Genomic DNA, 17,540 nt, shown 5'->3' on the forward strand with positions numbered 1-17,540 from the left:
CAAAGTGACCTGCAGATGGCTGATTCTTGTGCTGGACTTGGAGGTGCCCAGGCAAAACCAAGCTGTGAACCAAGGCTGGTTGCTTCTAGTGCCAGGCCTGGGGCCACTTAGTGAGAGGTATGGGGCTGTCTGAAGCTAGATGCTGTTTGTTTGAGAGAATTTAGGAAAATCTGAAACAGAAGCCAAGACAGGCCAATCTTATGGTAAAGCCCTACCGGAAACGGCTTCGGTGGGCCCAAAAGTTGGGTGATGCAGGGCCTCAGGGTATCACCAGGACAGGGAAAACAGTGTGAGCCAGGTTGCTGGAGTCCCAGCTCTCACCCTGTTGCCAGAGAATTCAGCTCGTCCCTGTATGTCTCTGGTGCCTTTCAAGCTTCTTCCTCCACGCTGGAACCTGTAGGGAGCAAATCCAAGTAAGTCCATGCACAGACCCTTTAAGAGTAACTGCCTGGAACTCCAGCAGCCTCAGTCTCTCGCAGCCTCAATTCCTGCTGTTTTTGTTTGTTTGTTTGTTTTTTCCTTTATTGATTTTGGAGAGAGAGGGAGAGAGAGATAGAAACATCAATTGACCACCTCCTGCATGCCCTCCACTGGGAATCTGGCCCACAATCTAGTCAGTGTCCTAACCGGGAATCGAACCAACGACCTCTTGGTGAATGGGTTGATGCTCAACCACTGAGCCACACTGCTTGGACAATTCCTGCTGGTTTTTACAGCCAGAAGTTATGGGGACTTCTATTCCTGGCACTGGAACCCCTTGCTCCTCAGGCAAGACCTTTATAGTTGAGGTATCCCTTCTGATTTTTATCCACCACATGTGGATGGGCCAGCACTTCTGCGCCTCTGCCCTTCCTACCGATCTCCATGTGGCCTCTTCTTTAATTTTGTAGTTGTTGGACTTCCATTAAGCTTGATTTCAGGTGGTTCTGAATGATGGTTGTTCTGTAGTTTAGCTGTAATTTTGATATGGTTGTGGGAGGAGGTGAGTATAGCACTTACCTACACTGCCATCTTGACCAGAAGTCTGTGGATTATCTTTTTTAATCCTCATTTTAACAACCTATGAAATAGCCTGTCCAGTGTGGTTCAGTGGTTGAGCGTCGATCTGTGCATGTGCCCTGACCAGGAATCGAACCTGGACCTCTCAGTCCATAGACCGACGCTCAGTCCACTGAGCCACACCGGGCTGGGCTCTTTGTCTGTTTTTGTTCTTCCCCTTACAATTCTCTTTTATCTCTCTTATACTTATGTACTATAATTGTGCGCTCAACACGCATAAGAATCCAGAGTAGAGAAGTCTCAGAAAGCTTCCTGTGTCCTGATGTCAGCCTGCCAAACAAGTAAAACTTTTACAGAAGTCTGTTTCTTGTCCTGTGTGTCATCTACTCAGGGAAGAAAAAAAGTACTAGGAAGCACTTTTGAGTTCACTGAAAGGGTATGTTCTTCAAAAAATCCCTGTTGCCATGGCAATAGTGACTGTTCACATATATCTCTTAGCTACATATGCTTCTTAAAAAATATATATAATTAGAAAGTAGGACTCTTAAAATCTTCAAATTTGACAGAGGTCAGTTTTGCATTTAAGCCTCTCTTTGAACCTACATGGAGTTTTGGTCTTTTTTTCATCGGAAGATAGCAGATATTGATTTGTAATTGGCAAGAATCACTTCCAGGGGTAAAATTACAAAATAATACAGTTTGAAAGATCTGGACTTTCTTACTCCCCAAATGGCTTTCTACTCACAGGATACTGTATCAGAAAATCTGACTAGGGTGTCATTTCCAGGCACTAATTGATTAGTGTGTATTATTATTATTATTATTATTTTTTTACCACTTTCTACTCTCATGGGCTCTGAGAAGGATAGATAACTTTAGAACATACTGCCTGGAAAGGACATGCTTTGAAAAATATCTTGTTGGGGCTTTAGGAAATGATGGAGAAGCATGAGGCTGCCTGGGCAGGAGATAAGAGTGTTACAGAAAGGAAAGGTCACAAAAATCAAGATGAGAGGGTACAAAAGCAACTCTTTTTTCTTTTCATAATTGTAACTACAAAAGATTGACAAAAGAAAAACTGTAGCATGAACATGTATGTGATAAAGCTAAAGGCTCATAAACAATTAGCAAGTACTTAAAGCATGTGGTTCTATTAATGATTATATCTAATGAATGATTTGTTCTTAATTTAAGAAAAGCCTTTATATCTTAGAATATGAACCTTCTGCCAGCACCACAGTCCTATTATGGCAATCAACATATGTAATTACATTTTCCTCTTTTTGCAATAATAATAACTAGTGATATTATTTTTCATGAGGATTAACAGCTTTAATCAAGGCTCAAAATCTTAATTAAACTTTAAAAAACTGAAGAGCAGCCCCAGCTGGGTGGTTCAGTTGGTTAGAGTGTCCTCCTGTGCACCAAGAGGTTGCAGACTTGATTCCCTCTCAGGGCACATACCAAGATTTCGGGTTCGATCCTCAGTGGTGCCGCATATGGAAGGGAACCAATTAATGTTTCTCTCTCCTCTTTCTCTCTCAAAAAATCAATAAACAGATCCTCGGGTGAGGATAAAAATATATATTTTAAAATATAAAAAACTGAAGAGCTATGAGAATTTTAAACATTCCTGTACTGAGAATATAGTAATATTGTCACATTTTTGTTTTATCAAAAACTATTGTACTAAAAATGTTGGTTAACCCAGTCGGTGTGACTCAATGGATTGAGCATCGTCCCATGGACCAAGAGGTACTGGTTCGATTCCTGGTCAGGGCACATGCCCAGGTTGTGGACTCAATCCCCCCTCAGTAGGAGGTGTGCAGGAGGCAGCCGATCAGTCTCTCTCTCTCTCACATTAATGTTTCTCTTTGTCCCTTCCTCTCTCTAAAAAAATCAGTAAAAACACATTAAAAATTTTTTTTAATGTTGGTTAGCTATGAATGTGACTAAAAATATTTATATGTGACCAACAGGCCATTTCAGACCATGCATATAATGACAGTTTTTGGTTTGTGCTTCTAGTGGTTATTTGCAGGCTTTGTGCTACCATTACATGTAGCTTTGTTTCTAAGGTCCACTGAAATACTTAGAGTACACCTTGTTTCTCTAATTTGTTCATTCATCACACATTTCCTGGAGTACTAACTGTTAGATCCTGTTAGGTGTTAGAAATACGAAGATAACACAAGAAGAGTTCAGTCTAGTACATTGCCAGGTACCTAGATTCCCTGTTTATCTGTAAGTGTACTCCATGGCAGAATTTCTCAAACCCAGCATGTTTATATTTTGGGCCAGATAATTCTTTGTTTTGGGGGGCTGTCCCAAGGTACTTTATAAGATGTTTGGCAGCATCCTTGGCCTCTACCAACTAGATGCCAGTAATACTGCCCCCAACCCTAGCTTGTGACAATCAAAAACTGTCTCCAGACCTTGCCAAATTTCCCCTGGGGCAAATCCAAAATGTGAATGAGTTTTCAAAAATACAAAGCTAGCAAATGTAATGAAAAGAAAATAGAATAGCCCTGGCTAATGTGTCTCGGTTGGAGTGTTGTCCTCTGCACTGAAGGGTCACTGGTTCGATTCCCAGTCAGGGAACATACCCAGGTTGCGGATTTGATCCCCAGTCAGCACATACGGGAGGCTACCAATTGATGTTTTTCTCTCTCCCTTTCCCTTCCTCTCTCTCTCTCTCTCAAAAATAAAAATAAAAAGTCAATAAAAATGAAAAAAAGAAAGAAAACAGCGTAGATCTGTCACACATTGCTTATTACTCCACAGGACTCCACATACATAACAGTAGTACTGAATAACATCTATTTATGTTTTTAGTTTGAATGTCTGAGATCTCTTTCTGAGTTATTGTATATAGGAGAATAATTGTTCTGTTTCTTAATGACTTTACTAAAACAATAAACAATATAGTAATTGGAAAGGATGAGTCTAGTATTAATAAAAACCTTAGTTCTTTTCTGGGCTCTTACATCAAGATTACTCTCTTCTTGTTAAGAATGAAAATATTTAATTTTCTCTAATGAGTAGCCTGGACAGCTGGCACATTTTTAGAATATTTTCTGTGTTATTTGGGAATATGACTGAATTTTGTTACATTACTGATGGAACACTGCCTAACTTAGCCCACTGCCTAACTTAGCCCACTTCACCTTACTACTTTTCCATATTCAAACAATGTATAATGAACACTGTACAACCAAAAATTTATTTGAATAATCTCTTAAAGCTTGTGTTCTAGTAATGCCTTTCTTCTCAATGTAGAGGGACCACTCACTCTTAGAAACAGCACTTCACTAGAAGTTCTGAAACCTGAGTTTTAGGTTCACTTCTGGTACTAACTAGCATTTAAGCATCCATTTACCCTCTCTCAGTTTTAGTTTCTTCACCAGAGAGAGAGAGAGAGAGAGAGAGAGAGAGAGAGAGAGAGAGAGAGAGAGACTCTTTTATCCTATTTTCCAGATAAATATCTAAACGTCCATATTCTGCTCAGATTTTTTTTTTTTTTTTGTATCCTTATTCTTACAGAATATCTACATTCCAGTTTTTGTGTCTATCAAGAGTTTTAATTCATCATGGATAATCTGTCATCAGAAGAAATTCAGTTGAGGGCTCACCAGGTTACTGATGAGGTAAACGTTTTACTTGGAATAAGTAATTAATTTTCTTTTTGTTTTCACAGTGGGGAATGAAAGGACCTTTTTAGAAGACCATTTTGACCTCTTCCAAGTCCCTTTATCCCAAAGAATGCATTCGCCCTAGAGTGCCATTACTAGCTCCTAATTTTTTCTTTTTACCAAAAAACTGAGTAAGGGGAAACAGTTTACAATCATCCCTCCCCACTTCACGCTTCGACTTTTGGGACTTCACTCTATTGGTAAGTGAAGCCACCAAAATCCAAGTGCGAAATGGCAAGGGATGACTGTATAGTAGATAAAGAATCCTACTTCGCGAAATTCATTTATCGCAGCAGAGTCTGGAACTGATTAACCGCGGTAAACAAGGGCTGACTATATATGATTTTTTAAAGGTAATTATTACTTACCAGTTACTTCAACAAACATACTCTAGACTTGAGGAATTCCAGACATTTAGTTTTAACAAAACTTTCTAATATTTGTGTAATATACCTAGATTTCTGTCTACATTAAAATTTTATAAATCCCATTAACTTTTCCCTCCATATTTTTTCTTAAGGAGCCACTGGTAGGAAGAAAACTAAAATTATAATCATCAACTTTTTTGTTTGTTTGTTTTAAAGGGAGGAATTGATGTGCTGGCAGTCTTTAAAAATAGAGTAGCATCATGTGTATGGCCTGTGGTCAGATTTTTCTTTTTTTCTACATGTTTTAGAGTGCTAACATTCTTATGTTTTTTCCCCAGTCTCTGGAAAGTACAAGAAGAATCCTGGGTTTAGCCATTGAGGTAAGAAAATGTTTAATTATCAGGTTAAATACAGAAATGGTATAGGAGGGATCCTGATAGCATAAGTTAGAATTGGTGTTAAAAGTTAAGGTCATTGTATCAATAAGCTTTATTATTTGATACCAGCAATTGTTGAAATTGTCAAACCACACACTAATGGGACTTTTTCCCCCATTGACAATATTGGAATATGACAGGGAAGATCAGTGCACCATGAGTTTGTGATTGAATTATTTTGGGGGTGGAAGGCAGTTAGTATGTTAAAGTGTGTTGGTTTGAGGATATTAATGTTCTCTGTGGTTGTACTCCAATAAGAACTTAGGTTTCTAAGTTATTCTCTCCTGTTATTTGTCAGGCCTTATAGTTTTTGTTTCTGTTATTTTTGCTATGTTTTGTTGTGCTATCGGCTTTTTTTCCTTCTTTTAGTCTCAGGATGCAGGAATCAAGACTATCACTATGCTGGATGAACAAGGGGGTAAGTTGAAGTTATCGGCAGAAACTTTTGATTTTGCTTACGTTACGATACCAGAAAGCCCTTTAAGTCAGCCATATATAAAATTAAGCCTTTGGAAGTGCCTTCCCTTTGTAAGATAAGAGTGATATATTTACTTCTTTTCTTCTGATTTGAATTATATTATGTTTATTGCTAATTAAAGGTGGGGCAACAATGTCCAGTTGTATACCAGTTATTTGTTAGGTAGCAGCATTTATTGTATGCATTGGGCATAGGTACACTAGACATTGTGATATTTTTGGATTTTCAGAAATCAAGTTAAGTCCTTAAATAAGTCTAGATTAAGGTGAGCTTAGAAACATTCCGTTTGAGTTGGCCTTGAGTAATTAGGTCTAGTTTTTGCTGGTCTTATGACAGCTCTCATGTTTTGAGCCCATTCAAGGATAGAAATGCTGAAAAGTCTAGTCACAGCATACTTAATTTGGTTATAAGAGTAATCTCTAAACAAACCCTCACATACTCCTATTATACAAATTTCTTTAGAACAAATCTTTCTGCAGTAAGAGGCCAGGTGCCTCAGGATCAGTATGTGAAAGATTGTTTTTATGTTAGACGGTATGTAAAACCTCCTGGCACTGTTACAGTCACTATAGTATGTTACTGTTGAATTCAAGGTTGAAGTTTGCTATTTTATAGTAATAGTTAGCACTATGAATGTAACACAAAATGTAACTTCCACAACTTATTCTTAGAACAACTAAACCGCATAGAAGAAGGCATGGACCAAATAAATAAAGACATGAGAGAGGCAGAGAAGACTTTAACAGAACTCAACAAGTGCTGTGGCCTTTGTGTCTGTCCATGTAATAGGTGAGTTGATAAATCAGGACCTTTTAAAAATAAATTTAAAATGAAAACATATCCCCCTAATAAGGTATTAAGTGTGACTGGGCCTAAATAAGTAACTTTGTTAGATAAACTTAAGCTTTATTTCTCCTTCAAGAAGATCAAGTTTTTTTGTGTAAATGGGCAGATTCACTGAAAATAATGGCTTAAATTTGATTAATTCTTAGATCAAGTTCCAATTTCATTTTTCAGAAATACACAAAAAGATTGGGAAATATATATCTGGATAATACAGAGCAGGATGGAAATAGTGTCTTTTCCTTTCAAACAAAGAGTATTAACAAAATATATATTCCGTGGTAGGCACGTGAAGGGATAGCCGGGGAGTAGAGGACTTGGATCTTGTCTTCAAAAGACTTACTATGTGGTTGGATATATGAGGAAGACTAGCAAAAGGTAAAAAATATATAAATCTAGTGCTAGATCATGTGATATCAACTAAGGCTAAGGGTACAGAACTGATAAAGGTTGATTTGGAGAACATCTTATAGGAAAGGTTAAGACTTGAATTGGGCTCTGAGTGACTGGAAGGATTTAGATGGACATGGAAGAACTGGGAGAGCATTTCCTATGGAAGATTTAATTACAGAGAAACTTGACTTACTGAGCTACATGATTTATATAGATAAGAAGTGGAAAATAATACATAAGTAGGCAGTAGAATAACTTGAATGCCAGACTAAGGAGTTGATGATGGTTTGGAGTGGTCTATATAGCTACATACCAGAAGACTAGTTATAAACCTTTTGTAATCTAGGCCTGTGAAGTAAGACCTTATTGAGATTAGAGAGAAAAATGTAAGTCAGAATTCATGTTAAATTAACTGATTATATGTCAAACACAAGGAAGGGGAAATCAGAAAAGACTCTGAAGATTAGAGATCTCTAGTAAACTAGAAAATGAGTCTTTAAACTGTTTGTATGTAGTGTATGAGATTATGCTTGACAGAAAGGAATCCATTCTTCTTGGTGATTCTATTTGAATATTTAAATTTTCAACTTATTCTAGGGTAAACCAAACTCCATGGTGTTGACAAATATTGTATTATTCAGGCCATGATGAGGTTTTGACTAAGGCAATTAATCATTGTCTTGCCTTCTGTTAAAAGGAGCTCATTTTGTTGTAAAAAGTAATTAACAAACCAACTTTGAACTTTACCCTTAGTTGAAAGGACAGTGTCTAGAGATTAAATATCATTACTGCTGAGAATATTCACTTTTTAAGGGCTTCATAAGCATTCGTATTTCCACCTAGTAATCTCAGCTGGTGTGGTAAACCAAGAATGGGATACAAAGTTTTACAGATTCTCAGCATTTTTACTCCAAAGGAGTTAGGAATGGGGGAACTTTTATTATATTGTCATAATTTCTGTTAAGTGTTTTCATGTGATAACATTCTCTGTGCCATTTCTACTAGAGAAAATAAAGTTGCTTGTTGATTAGTGTTGTTTTAGGCACAAGAAGTTAAGATTTGACAGTCTTCTATCTAGTCTCGTCCATTGGCTTCCTATTCTTTTTTTTTCTTTTCGTTTTTTAAGCCTCACTCGAGGACATTTTTGCATTTATCTTCAGATAAAGTGGGAGGGAGAGAGAGAGGAAGAGAGAGAGAGAGAAACATCGATGTGAGAGAGACACACTGAGTGGCTGCCACCCACACGACCCCATCCGGGGCCGGGGACAAACTGCAACCAAGGTTCCCTTAGTGGGAACCAAACCTGGGGTTCTCTGGTCCAAGGTCCAATGCTCTGACCACTGAGCAAAACCGGCTAGGGCTCCATTGATTTTTTAGATAGAGTGGGAGGGAGGGTGGGGAGGCAGGGAGAGAGAGAGTTTCAATAACTATGACTGTTAGTCAGGGTTTAGCAGATTATTGTAAGCCAACAAGTTAGAAATGCACAGACTTTTTGATCCAAACAGTTAACTATGTTTTGCAAACTTGTCCTTTTCTCCTGTGTTCTGTGTACCCTCTTGGAAGAGTACAGAGGAGAAAAAGTAAATTAATTTCCTTGAGATTAGATATTAAGAGAAGAGCAAGGAGGAAGAAGTCCTCCCTGGAATCTGTAGCAAAATCAGTTCTGAGTCAAGGGTTGAACAGGAAGAGCAGTGAATCCTAAGATGGTCTAATATCATGGAAAGTGGGAAATGAAACCACAGAAGTATTCATTTTATTTCTCTTTGTGTATCCCAGCTAAGCATGGGCAAGATTTTCTTGGACACTTGTGAAAGAGAAGGTGGAGTATGGTCCTGAAGCAATTTTTCACCTCTGACCTCAGCAGAACCCTTTCTCAAAGGGTCAAGAGAAGGCACTTCTTAAGAGATGGAATCAAGGGACAGTTTTTCTCTGAAGAAGAGAGAGTTAGAAATGTCTGATTGTAATTGCCTTCCTTCCACCTATCTTTTCTTTATATTATTGAGTCCTTTATATCATTTTTATCTTCAGCTGTATCTGATGTCATTTCTGCCAGTGTTTTGATCTTTCCAGTTTGATCTGCTGGTGTCCATTTAGGCTTTTCATATAAACAGCCTTAACATGAGCTTCTCAAAGGCCAATATAGGATTTTAGTCTTCTTTGTATAAGGCTAGTACTAATTCTGTTATTAGTAATAACAACTAGGGTCCACAGTTGCTTATCTGCCATTCAGAAATCGAAAAGACTCTGAAAGCCAGAGGTTTAAGTTTTTGTTTGTTTTCATAATGTAGTGCCACAACTCATTAAGCCAAAACATGTAACCTGAACTGAAGCTATTTATAATCTTTATCACACTTAATATGTCAGTTTGTTTCACTACAGAAATATTGATGTATTTGATTATGTGGTACTGCTCAAAATGTTTCACATACAAGGGTTTGGACAAGAGTTGTGGGCCTATAATGTTAATTTAGGCTCTTACTATTCTGAGCACGTTAAGTGTAATTCCCATGGTAACTTTAATAGGAGATAGATTCTCTTATTATCTCCATTTTACATTTGGGGAAACAGGTACAAAGAGACTACACTAGTAAGCAGAAGAGCTGAGATTCAAACCAGGCAGAGCCCTAGCTTTTAACTGTATCCTACATTGTTTGACTTTGGCAAGAAAATAATGAACTTTTTTGTTGTTGCTGTTGTTAGATGTATTGCTATATAGAAAATGTCTTGAGTAAATTTGTTCTTTGAGATTTTTTTATGTGTGTTCAGTAGTAGTCACTGAAGCCAGGTCATCAAATCTTGGGGGTTTTTTTGTGTGTGTTTTTAAAAAATAAGACAAGGAAATATTTTTACTTAACAGAGCCTTGTATTAGAAAGGAATTTTAACTTCAGCTAATTTTTTTAAAAGATTACTAGGCTTTAAAAACAGACTACCAGGATTAAACTTTAAAATTGTGGATAAATGTCATGTTAGCTTGCTACTATTTGAATCCTAAAAGCAAAATAGTACATATCCTTATTAAAATTGTATATCTTTGCAATAACTTAGAAAAGTAATTCTAATTAACAAGAATTTAAAAGGAGGCAGACTTAAAATAGGAAGTCTCAGACTAGTAAACTGCCTGGTGTACCCTTTTAACCATTCTTAGACAAGATATTCTTCTATCTGTACTGGCCTCTCTTCAGTATGTGCTTATAATGTCAAACATAATGGCACATAATTTGAAGGCAAATTGGTATTTCTGAACCATTTTCTAGAGAAGTTCAAAATTGGTACTGCATGTTCTATACTATTCCAGTGGTGTGTCATATTGAGGTGTAAATACTCAGCTCTGATTGGATAAAATAATATTATATTTTGCCCTGGCCAGTTTGGCTCAGAGGTTAGAGTGTCTGCCCGCAGACCAGAGAGACCCAGGTTCGGTTCCCGCGAAGGGCATGTACCTCGGTTGCAGTTGTCTCCGGCCCCAGTTGGGGTCGTGTGGGTGGCAACCAGTCGATGTATCTCTCTCACATCAATGTTTCTCTCTCTCTCTCTCTTCCCCCCTCTCTCCCTCCTGCTCTGTCTGAAAATAAATGCAATATACATATATATATTATATTTTAGTTCACATTTGAGTGCTTTCTCCATCCTATTCACTGAAGAGATACAAAGATGAGTAAGGTATAGCTCCTGTGCCGTTTTATTTGTCATTGCTCTATTTTTGTATCTCACATGGTACCTGATACATAGTAGTTGCTCAATAAACACTTGTTGATTGAATGTCCTTAAGAAACTTGTTTGCTTATGGTAGAGTTGACATGTAAAATGATTTTTTTAAATTTAAATAACAACAGAAATTATAATAGAAGTAATTAAGAGAAATCTGTAATCACCAAGAAAAGAGTAAGTTTTACAACCTCTCCATTAGTATTTGCCTTCTCTTCATATTAATTTTTATAATTTTACGAAAGAATATTATTACCCAGACATTCTTACGAAGGATGAACTATGCTCTCATTTAAATAGTTTTCTTGTTTTTCTTTTTATCTAGATTCTCAGATGTTGGTTGTTTCTATGAAATCAGGCAGGAATTTAAATGCATTATGTTTTGAAAACTCTAAACCTGCTTCTGTTCTGTTTGACCAGCATTCACTATTTTCTGTATTTCATTCTCTCACCTAATCTTTTCCTTTCTAATCTGCTTACTAAAAATGAAGATTTAACATCAGAAGCTGAGCTCAATAACTGATCAAAGGGAACTATAAGATGCAGTCTTGTGGCGCAGTTGGGGCTGTTAACCTGCTATCTAAAGGTGATGCTTCAAATGGCTTTTCTGTGCATGTGCATGGATTTTGTGAATGGTGGAGACTGTCCTAAAAGTTGTGCTGTGGTGTGTAATGTAATGTAATGTAATGTAATGTAATGTAATGTAAAGTGAATTTGTTTTTGATGGGTGCTGTCTGCCAAAAGATGGACTTGATTAAAAGGATCTTAATTAGGATCTTAATTTATAATACCACCCTGACTAATGGTTCTGATAACTAAGAGTTTGCTATATAACATTTAATATTATAAAAATAAAAAGACCTCTGAAATTTCCTAAGAAGTTTTAAATAGGTTGATCTTTGTAGAGAATTGCTGCGTCCTAGTGCTGATCAAATGTAAGTGAATTCATGCTAAACCCATTTCTCTCCATAGGACTTATATCTCAACATCCTATCTTTTAACTTTCCCCACTCCTTTCTGGTTCCAGAATCAAGATTTTCTCTATTAGTGTTGCTTGTAATGATTTGGATTCCCCATGATTTAGGCCACTACCAAATTGAGGAATTTATTGTTCAGTCATCTTAAATGTCATTTGGAACAAGGTGGGATATGAATTTAAAATGTTAACCATATCTAGCCCTGGCCAGTTTGGCTTAGCGGTTAAAGCATCAGCCCACAGACCAATGAGTCGCGGGTTCGATTGTGGTCAAGAGCACATGCCTCAGTTGTGGTTTGGTCCCTGGCCCTGGTCTAGTCATGCAGGAGGTAGCCAGTTGATGTGGCTCTGTCACATTGATGTTTCTCTCTGTCTCTCTCTCCCTCCTTCCTTCCATCCCACTCTATCTGATGATAAATAGAAAAATCCTCGGGTGAGGAATAAAAAATGTGTTAACATATCTAGTATCTTTTTGTTGTTAATGCTCACCCAAGGATATTTTTTCTATTGATTTTTTAGAGAGTGGAAGGACAGGGAGGGAGGAGGGCAGGGGGAGAGAAAGAAACATTGATGTGGGACACATCAATTGGTTGCCTCCCGCACATGCCCCATAGGGGCTGGGGATGGAACCTGCAACCCTCTGGTGTGTGAGCTGATGCTCTAACCACCGAGCACCACTGGCCAGCACTAGTATTACCTTTGTAAAATAAGGGTTTCTCCCTCTATATATGTTACAGTATGTTCCAGAATTCCTAATATATGTCATGTGTTAGCTTTCTTTGATTTCATGTTGAATTAATATGGAGCTAACTAATCTTATTTTTTATGAGAGTTAATCCTCTAGTCAGACTACTATTTACTATAATGTTTGCAAAACTCCTTCATTTTGGATCTTTATGGGAATGATGAAGACTGGTTGTTAGAAAATTAAGTATTTGATTTCTACCTTTTTTTCTTGGTCTCCTTTTTCTTCTTCCCTATAGCCTGATCATCCGACACACACACACACACACACACACACACACACACACACACTCATTACAGTTGGTATTTATTTAATCCCTTTTCTCATTGATATGAAAGAATTTTGGCTTTCTTTTTGCTATTCATTTAATACTAATGTTGACAACCAAAACTAGAAAAAGAAACCGTTAAAGTTATTGTGTTCTTATCCTGATACTTGTTTTCTGCTTTTATAGCAGTTTGTTGAATTGATTAAGGGATATTTTAAATTGTAATTTTAAGCCTGTCATTTTTTCAATGAGATTTATATGGGGGAAAAGTGGTTAAAGGTTGTTAGATTTCTTAAAACTGATAGAGGTAAATCTAACTTTCCAGATAGAGTTCTCAATTGCATTAAAATCTATCACAAATTTGGGTAAACATTTTATCATGAAGTCTAATTCCTTCCTAGAGGGGCTATAAATTTTATTATGCAGAAGAGTTCTGTTGCAAACCAGAAACATTCTTTTTTACTGTAGATCAAAACCTGGGCCTAGATGTCTTGTTATGTGAACATATTCCAACTGCATTCTCCTACCTGTAGATCTCAAAGCTAGGGAATGTTAATGGGCCAGAAGAATAAACATACTTATTGGTAATCTGTGCACTTAAAGGCATGAACTGTTAACTAAGAATCAGGTTGAGGTTGAAGCCAAAAAATAAAAGTATTTGTCTAATGCTTTACAAAGCAATTTTTTATCCATTATCAGTAGAATTTTTCACAGCCCTGTGAACTACTAAATATTGTCATTATCTTAGTTTTATACTGAATGGTCTGGGATTAGGATTCAAGTCAATTTACTACAAATCTTGTAGCTTAAAAAAAAATTCCCGGTGTGTACCTTTGCTTCTTCCCGATCAATTTCTCAGTGTCTCAATATATAGAAATACAAAGACTATTAGAGTAATCTAAAATATTTCTTCTAAAACAGAAGGGAAGTCCCTTAGAACAGTGTTTGTCTTCCTTGCCTGGGTAGTAAATGACCTAAAACAATAACAACAATAGATTCCCAGGCTCCACTTTACACATATTGAAGCAGAATTTTCAGAGTGTAACCTTCTGTGCACCTATATGTTCAAAGCATCGAGGTTACTCTGCTCAGTCAGATTTGGAAAATATTACCTTTAAAGCATTTAAGACTCTTTGTAGGATGACAAATTAAATTAAAATCATTATTATTTTTATAAGATAGCAGCTATCTGACAATACCTTTAAAAACAGGCAACTTTCGCCCTGGCCGGTTTGGCTCAGTGGTTGGAGCATCAGCCTGTGGTCCAGAGAGACCCAGGTTCGGTTCCTGCTAAGGGCATGTACCTCAATTGCAGTTTGTCCCCAGCCCTGGTTGGGTCGTGCGGGTGGCAGCCACTCGATGTGTCCCTTTCACATCAATGTTTCTCTCTCTCTCCCACTCTGTCTGAACAAAAAATGAAAAAATGTCCTCAGGTTAGGTTAAAAAAATAAAAACAGGTAACTTTCAAGGGTATTCTAACTTGGTGGGAGAAGCTCCAGGGTAATGGCAAGTGACAGGATCTTGAACAACCAGAAGGCATTACCCAGAGTGGAAGTGCTGAAAGAGAGGAGCTATCACAAGGATGAAGATATGAAATCAGCATTTAAAAATCACTTCTTCATAAAAATGCAGATGTCATATCATGTCATAACTATATGAAAAAAAATGCAGTTTTCCCCAACCTGTTTGAAAATAAACATAACAATTCAATGCAAAGCTGTAAAAAAATTCAAGGTCAGCTTTTTATATAAATTTTCATTGGTAATCAAGGATCCAGTCCTCTTAAAGGGAGAAGGGTTTAGTAACCAGTCTGATTCATTTATAGAATGTGTAGTCTATGGCCATACCACCCTGAACACGCCCAATCTCATCATTTATAGACTGTGGCTTAAGTGAACCTCATTCATATTATGTCAAAACAATTTGTTCACATCTTATGCCCCTTATATGTAGTTGTGGAAGGAAGAATTCTCAAAAGTTTAAGGAATTTGCCCTGGCCAGTTTGGCTCAGCGGTTGGAGCGTCAGCCTGCGGTCTAGAGAGACCCGGGTTCGGTTCCCGGTAAGGGCACGGACCTCGGTTGCAGTTTGTCCCCGGCCCTGGTTGGTCGTGCAGGTGGCAACCACTCGATGTATCCCTTTCATATCGATGTTTCGCTCTCTCCCACTCTCTCCCTCCCACTCTATCTGAACAAAAAATGGAAAAATGTCCTCGGGTGAGGATAAAAAATAAAAAAATAAAATAAAAGTTTAAGGAATTTCAAATATTATCTCTTAAGGCTGAGGAGGTTGGAGCATTTTTATATCTCTTGATAGACCAAGAGCCCATAATTCCCGTCTTAACACAGAGTAGACTTTCAGAAACATAGTGTCCTGATATATAGTGACTTTTGAATTCCAACCCTCAGTCTTTGACCTGTTCTACAATCTGACATGTTGATAAAAATAACCCACTTATCTTACATATATTAATACAGCTGGTTGTTCACTTTCTAATATTATGTTTGTTACTAGCTATTACTCTGCTTTCAAATTTTGCCTGAGATCCATCTTATTAACAGAGAATACATTGTAAATCGGTTTCACCAAACTAACAGATAATTATATGTAAACAGTCATTTTAAAAATGTATATCCTACCTTGTTCCAGGAACGATTTAACATGGTTTAATAAAACATAATTGCATAAATTAGAAATTAACTATGAGAACTTAAAGTGGAACCAAGAAAAGCACTTTGAGAACTAGCTCTTCAGTGTTCATAGATTTACCTTTTCAATGCCTTTTACTAAAAAAGTAGTAGTACCCTTTCTTTAAAATTAATGATTAAGGTCTAAGATCTAATTCTATGTTTGCCAAAAATGAATCCTCACATGTCTATTAAAGAGGGAGCCACTATTTTTATAAAATTTCTCTTCTGCTTTTGTAGTTTCAAAACTTCCTCATTAATGTATTATGTGGAATTAATCAGAGGCCAGTATAATAGCCATATACTACTTTGTTTTTGTATATAGGAAAAAACTAAAATTGTATGAGTGAAACTGTACCTGCTCAATCAGTAAAAAGTTTTATTTATGTTATTATTATTTTTTTTTAATAATAGCTGTTTTAAAGTCACTTAAGTATGCTCTTTTTCTTGATATTTATAACAGTTTGAATAGTAAATCCCATGGTAAAGTTCTGGCATTGGCTGATTTTGTGCTATATTAGTTATATCTAAAGCATATATATGCCTTTATTTTAAAGAGGCCTGGATTTAGGATTCTTTTTTTTTTCATTAGAAAAAGGAATTTCTTAAATGAAAAAGTCCTGACTCAAAGGATTTATAACTGGTACCAGTTTGGCCAAGATTGTTAGTTATTCATTGGTTGTTACATTTGGAAATAATTCATGCCTTTCCTTCATGATGTTTGTTTGTTAAGAAATCCTTTTTAAAGTTTTAATGTGAAATTCTAACTTAAACTGATCAGTTGGAACTACTCCAGTTCAAGTAAGGGGCAGCTGGGGTCTAAGTATTGCCTACTCAGCCTTCCTACTCTTCTGTCCCTCATCAACTCTGAGATGTTGTCAAGGAGCATCTTAAGGCATCCCAGAACACGTTGCCTAAGGAATTTTTTTCCCTAATGTCCATTAATCTCTTTTCTGGAGAGTGTCAGAGGCTGAGGGAACCTGAAAAATCAAATAAATGCATTCTGCTACTTGCTAACTGCTTGATGAAGATTTGGTGGAAGTATTTGAACCTTTAAAAAAAAAAATTTAATGTCAGTAGGCATTAAAATTCATCTTTTTCCTATGCCATATTGTGATGGTTCAGAGTACAGATCACCTAGGTCTATCTGTATGTATGTAGCTATTATGCTCAGGGTACGAGGGTCATCCTCAAGTAACAAGCACTAACAATTACAACTCTCCCTCTCCTGCTTTTTTGATGTCTTTCTGCACTCCTGACTTTTTATAGGACAAAGAACTTTGAGTCTGGTAAGGCCTATAAGACAACATGGGGAGATGGCGGAGACAACTCTTCTAGCAATGTAGTATCTAAGCAGCCAGGCCGAGTGACAAACGGTCAGCCTCAGCAAGCAACCACAGGAGCAGCCAGTGGTGGATACATTAAACGGTATGCCATCTCTTCCCAATATTTTTACCCCTTTCTTAACTGAATGGCTCATTGAGGAAGATGGGTGAAGTTATACATGAATCCTAACTAAAAAGTTAGAAATAGCATTTATTCCAATTTTTAAATGCATTTTAAATCTACCTTCTGACAAGATGTTGACTTTGGTTATTGACCTTCAATGATGGGTTTTTATGTTTTTCAGTACTTTCTAAATTACTGAAGTAAGCTGTAAATAGGAAAATGTGTTTTAAAATGTATCCTCGCCCTGGCCAGTGCATCTCAATGGTTAGAGCATCAGTCTGCATACCTAAGGGTTGTGGGTTTGATTCCCAATCAAGAGCCCATACCTGGGTTGCAGGTTCGATCCCTGGCCCCAGTCAGGGCGTATGCAGGAGGCAACCAATCCATGTGTCTCTCTCACACTGATGTTTCTCTCCCCTCTCTCTCTGTCTCCCCCTCCCTTTCTTCCATTCTCTCTAAAAATCAATGGAAAAAATATCCTCAGGTGAGGATTAACTAAAA

At 37.1% G+C, this 17,540-nt stretch overlaps 1 protein-coding gene across 1 annotated transcript in view; it reads left to right on the plus strand.

Annotated features, from left to right (window-relative positions):
* Window positions 1-17,540, plus strand: part of SNAP23 (synaptosome associated protein 23) — a 38,734-nt gene that overhangs the window by 16,652 nt on the left and 4,542 nt on the right. The window contains exons 2-6 of the mRNA XM_036269809.1: window positions 4,543-4,646; window positions 5,398-5,439; window positions 5,866-5,914; window positions 6,646-6,763; window positions 16,860-17,018. Of these exons, the coding sequence (XP_036125702.1) occupies window positions 4,590-4,646; window positions 5,398-5,439; window positions 5,866-5,914; window positions 6,646-6,763; window positions 16,860-17,018 (425 nt within the window). The 5' untranslated portion in view covers window positions 4,543-4,589. The remainder of the gene's footprint in view (window positions 1-4,542; window positions 4,647-5,397; window positions 5,440-5,865; window positions 5,915-6,645; window positions 6,764-16,859; window positions 17,019-17,540) is intronic.

This window comes from Molossus molossus, unplaced genomic scaffold (genome assembly GCF_014108415.1).
Source record: "Molossus molossus isolate mMolMol1 unplaced genomic scaffold, mMolMol1.p scaffold_m16_p_1, whole genome shotgun sequence".
NCBI classification, from domain to species: Eukaryota; Metazoa; Chordata; class Mammalia; order Chiroptera; family Molossidae; genus Molossus; species Molossus molossus.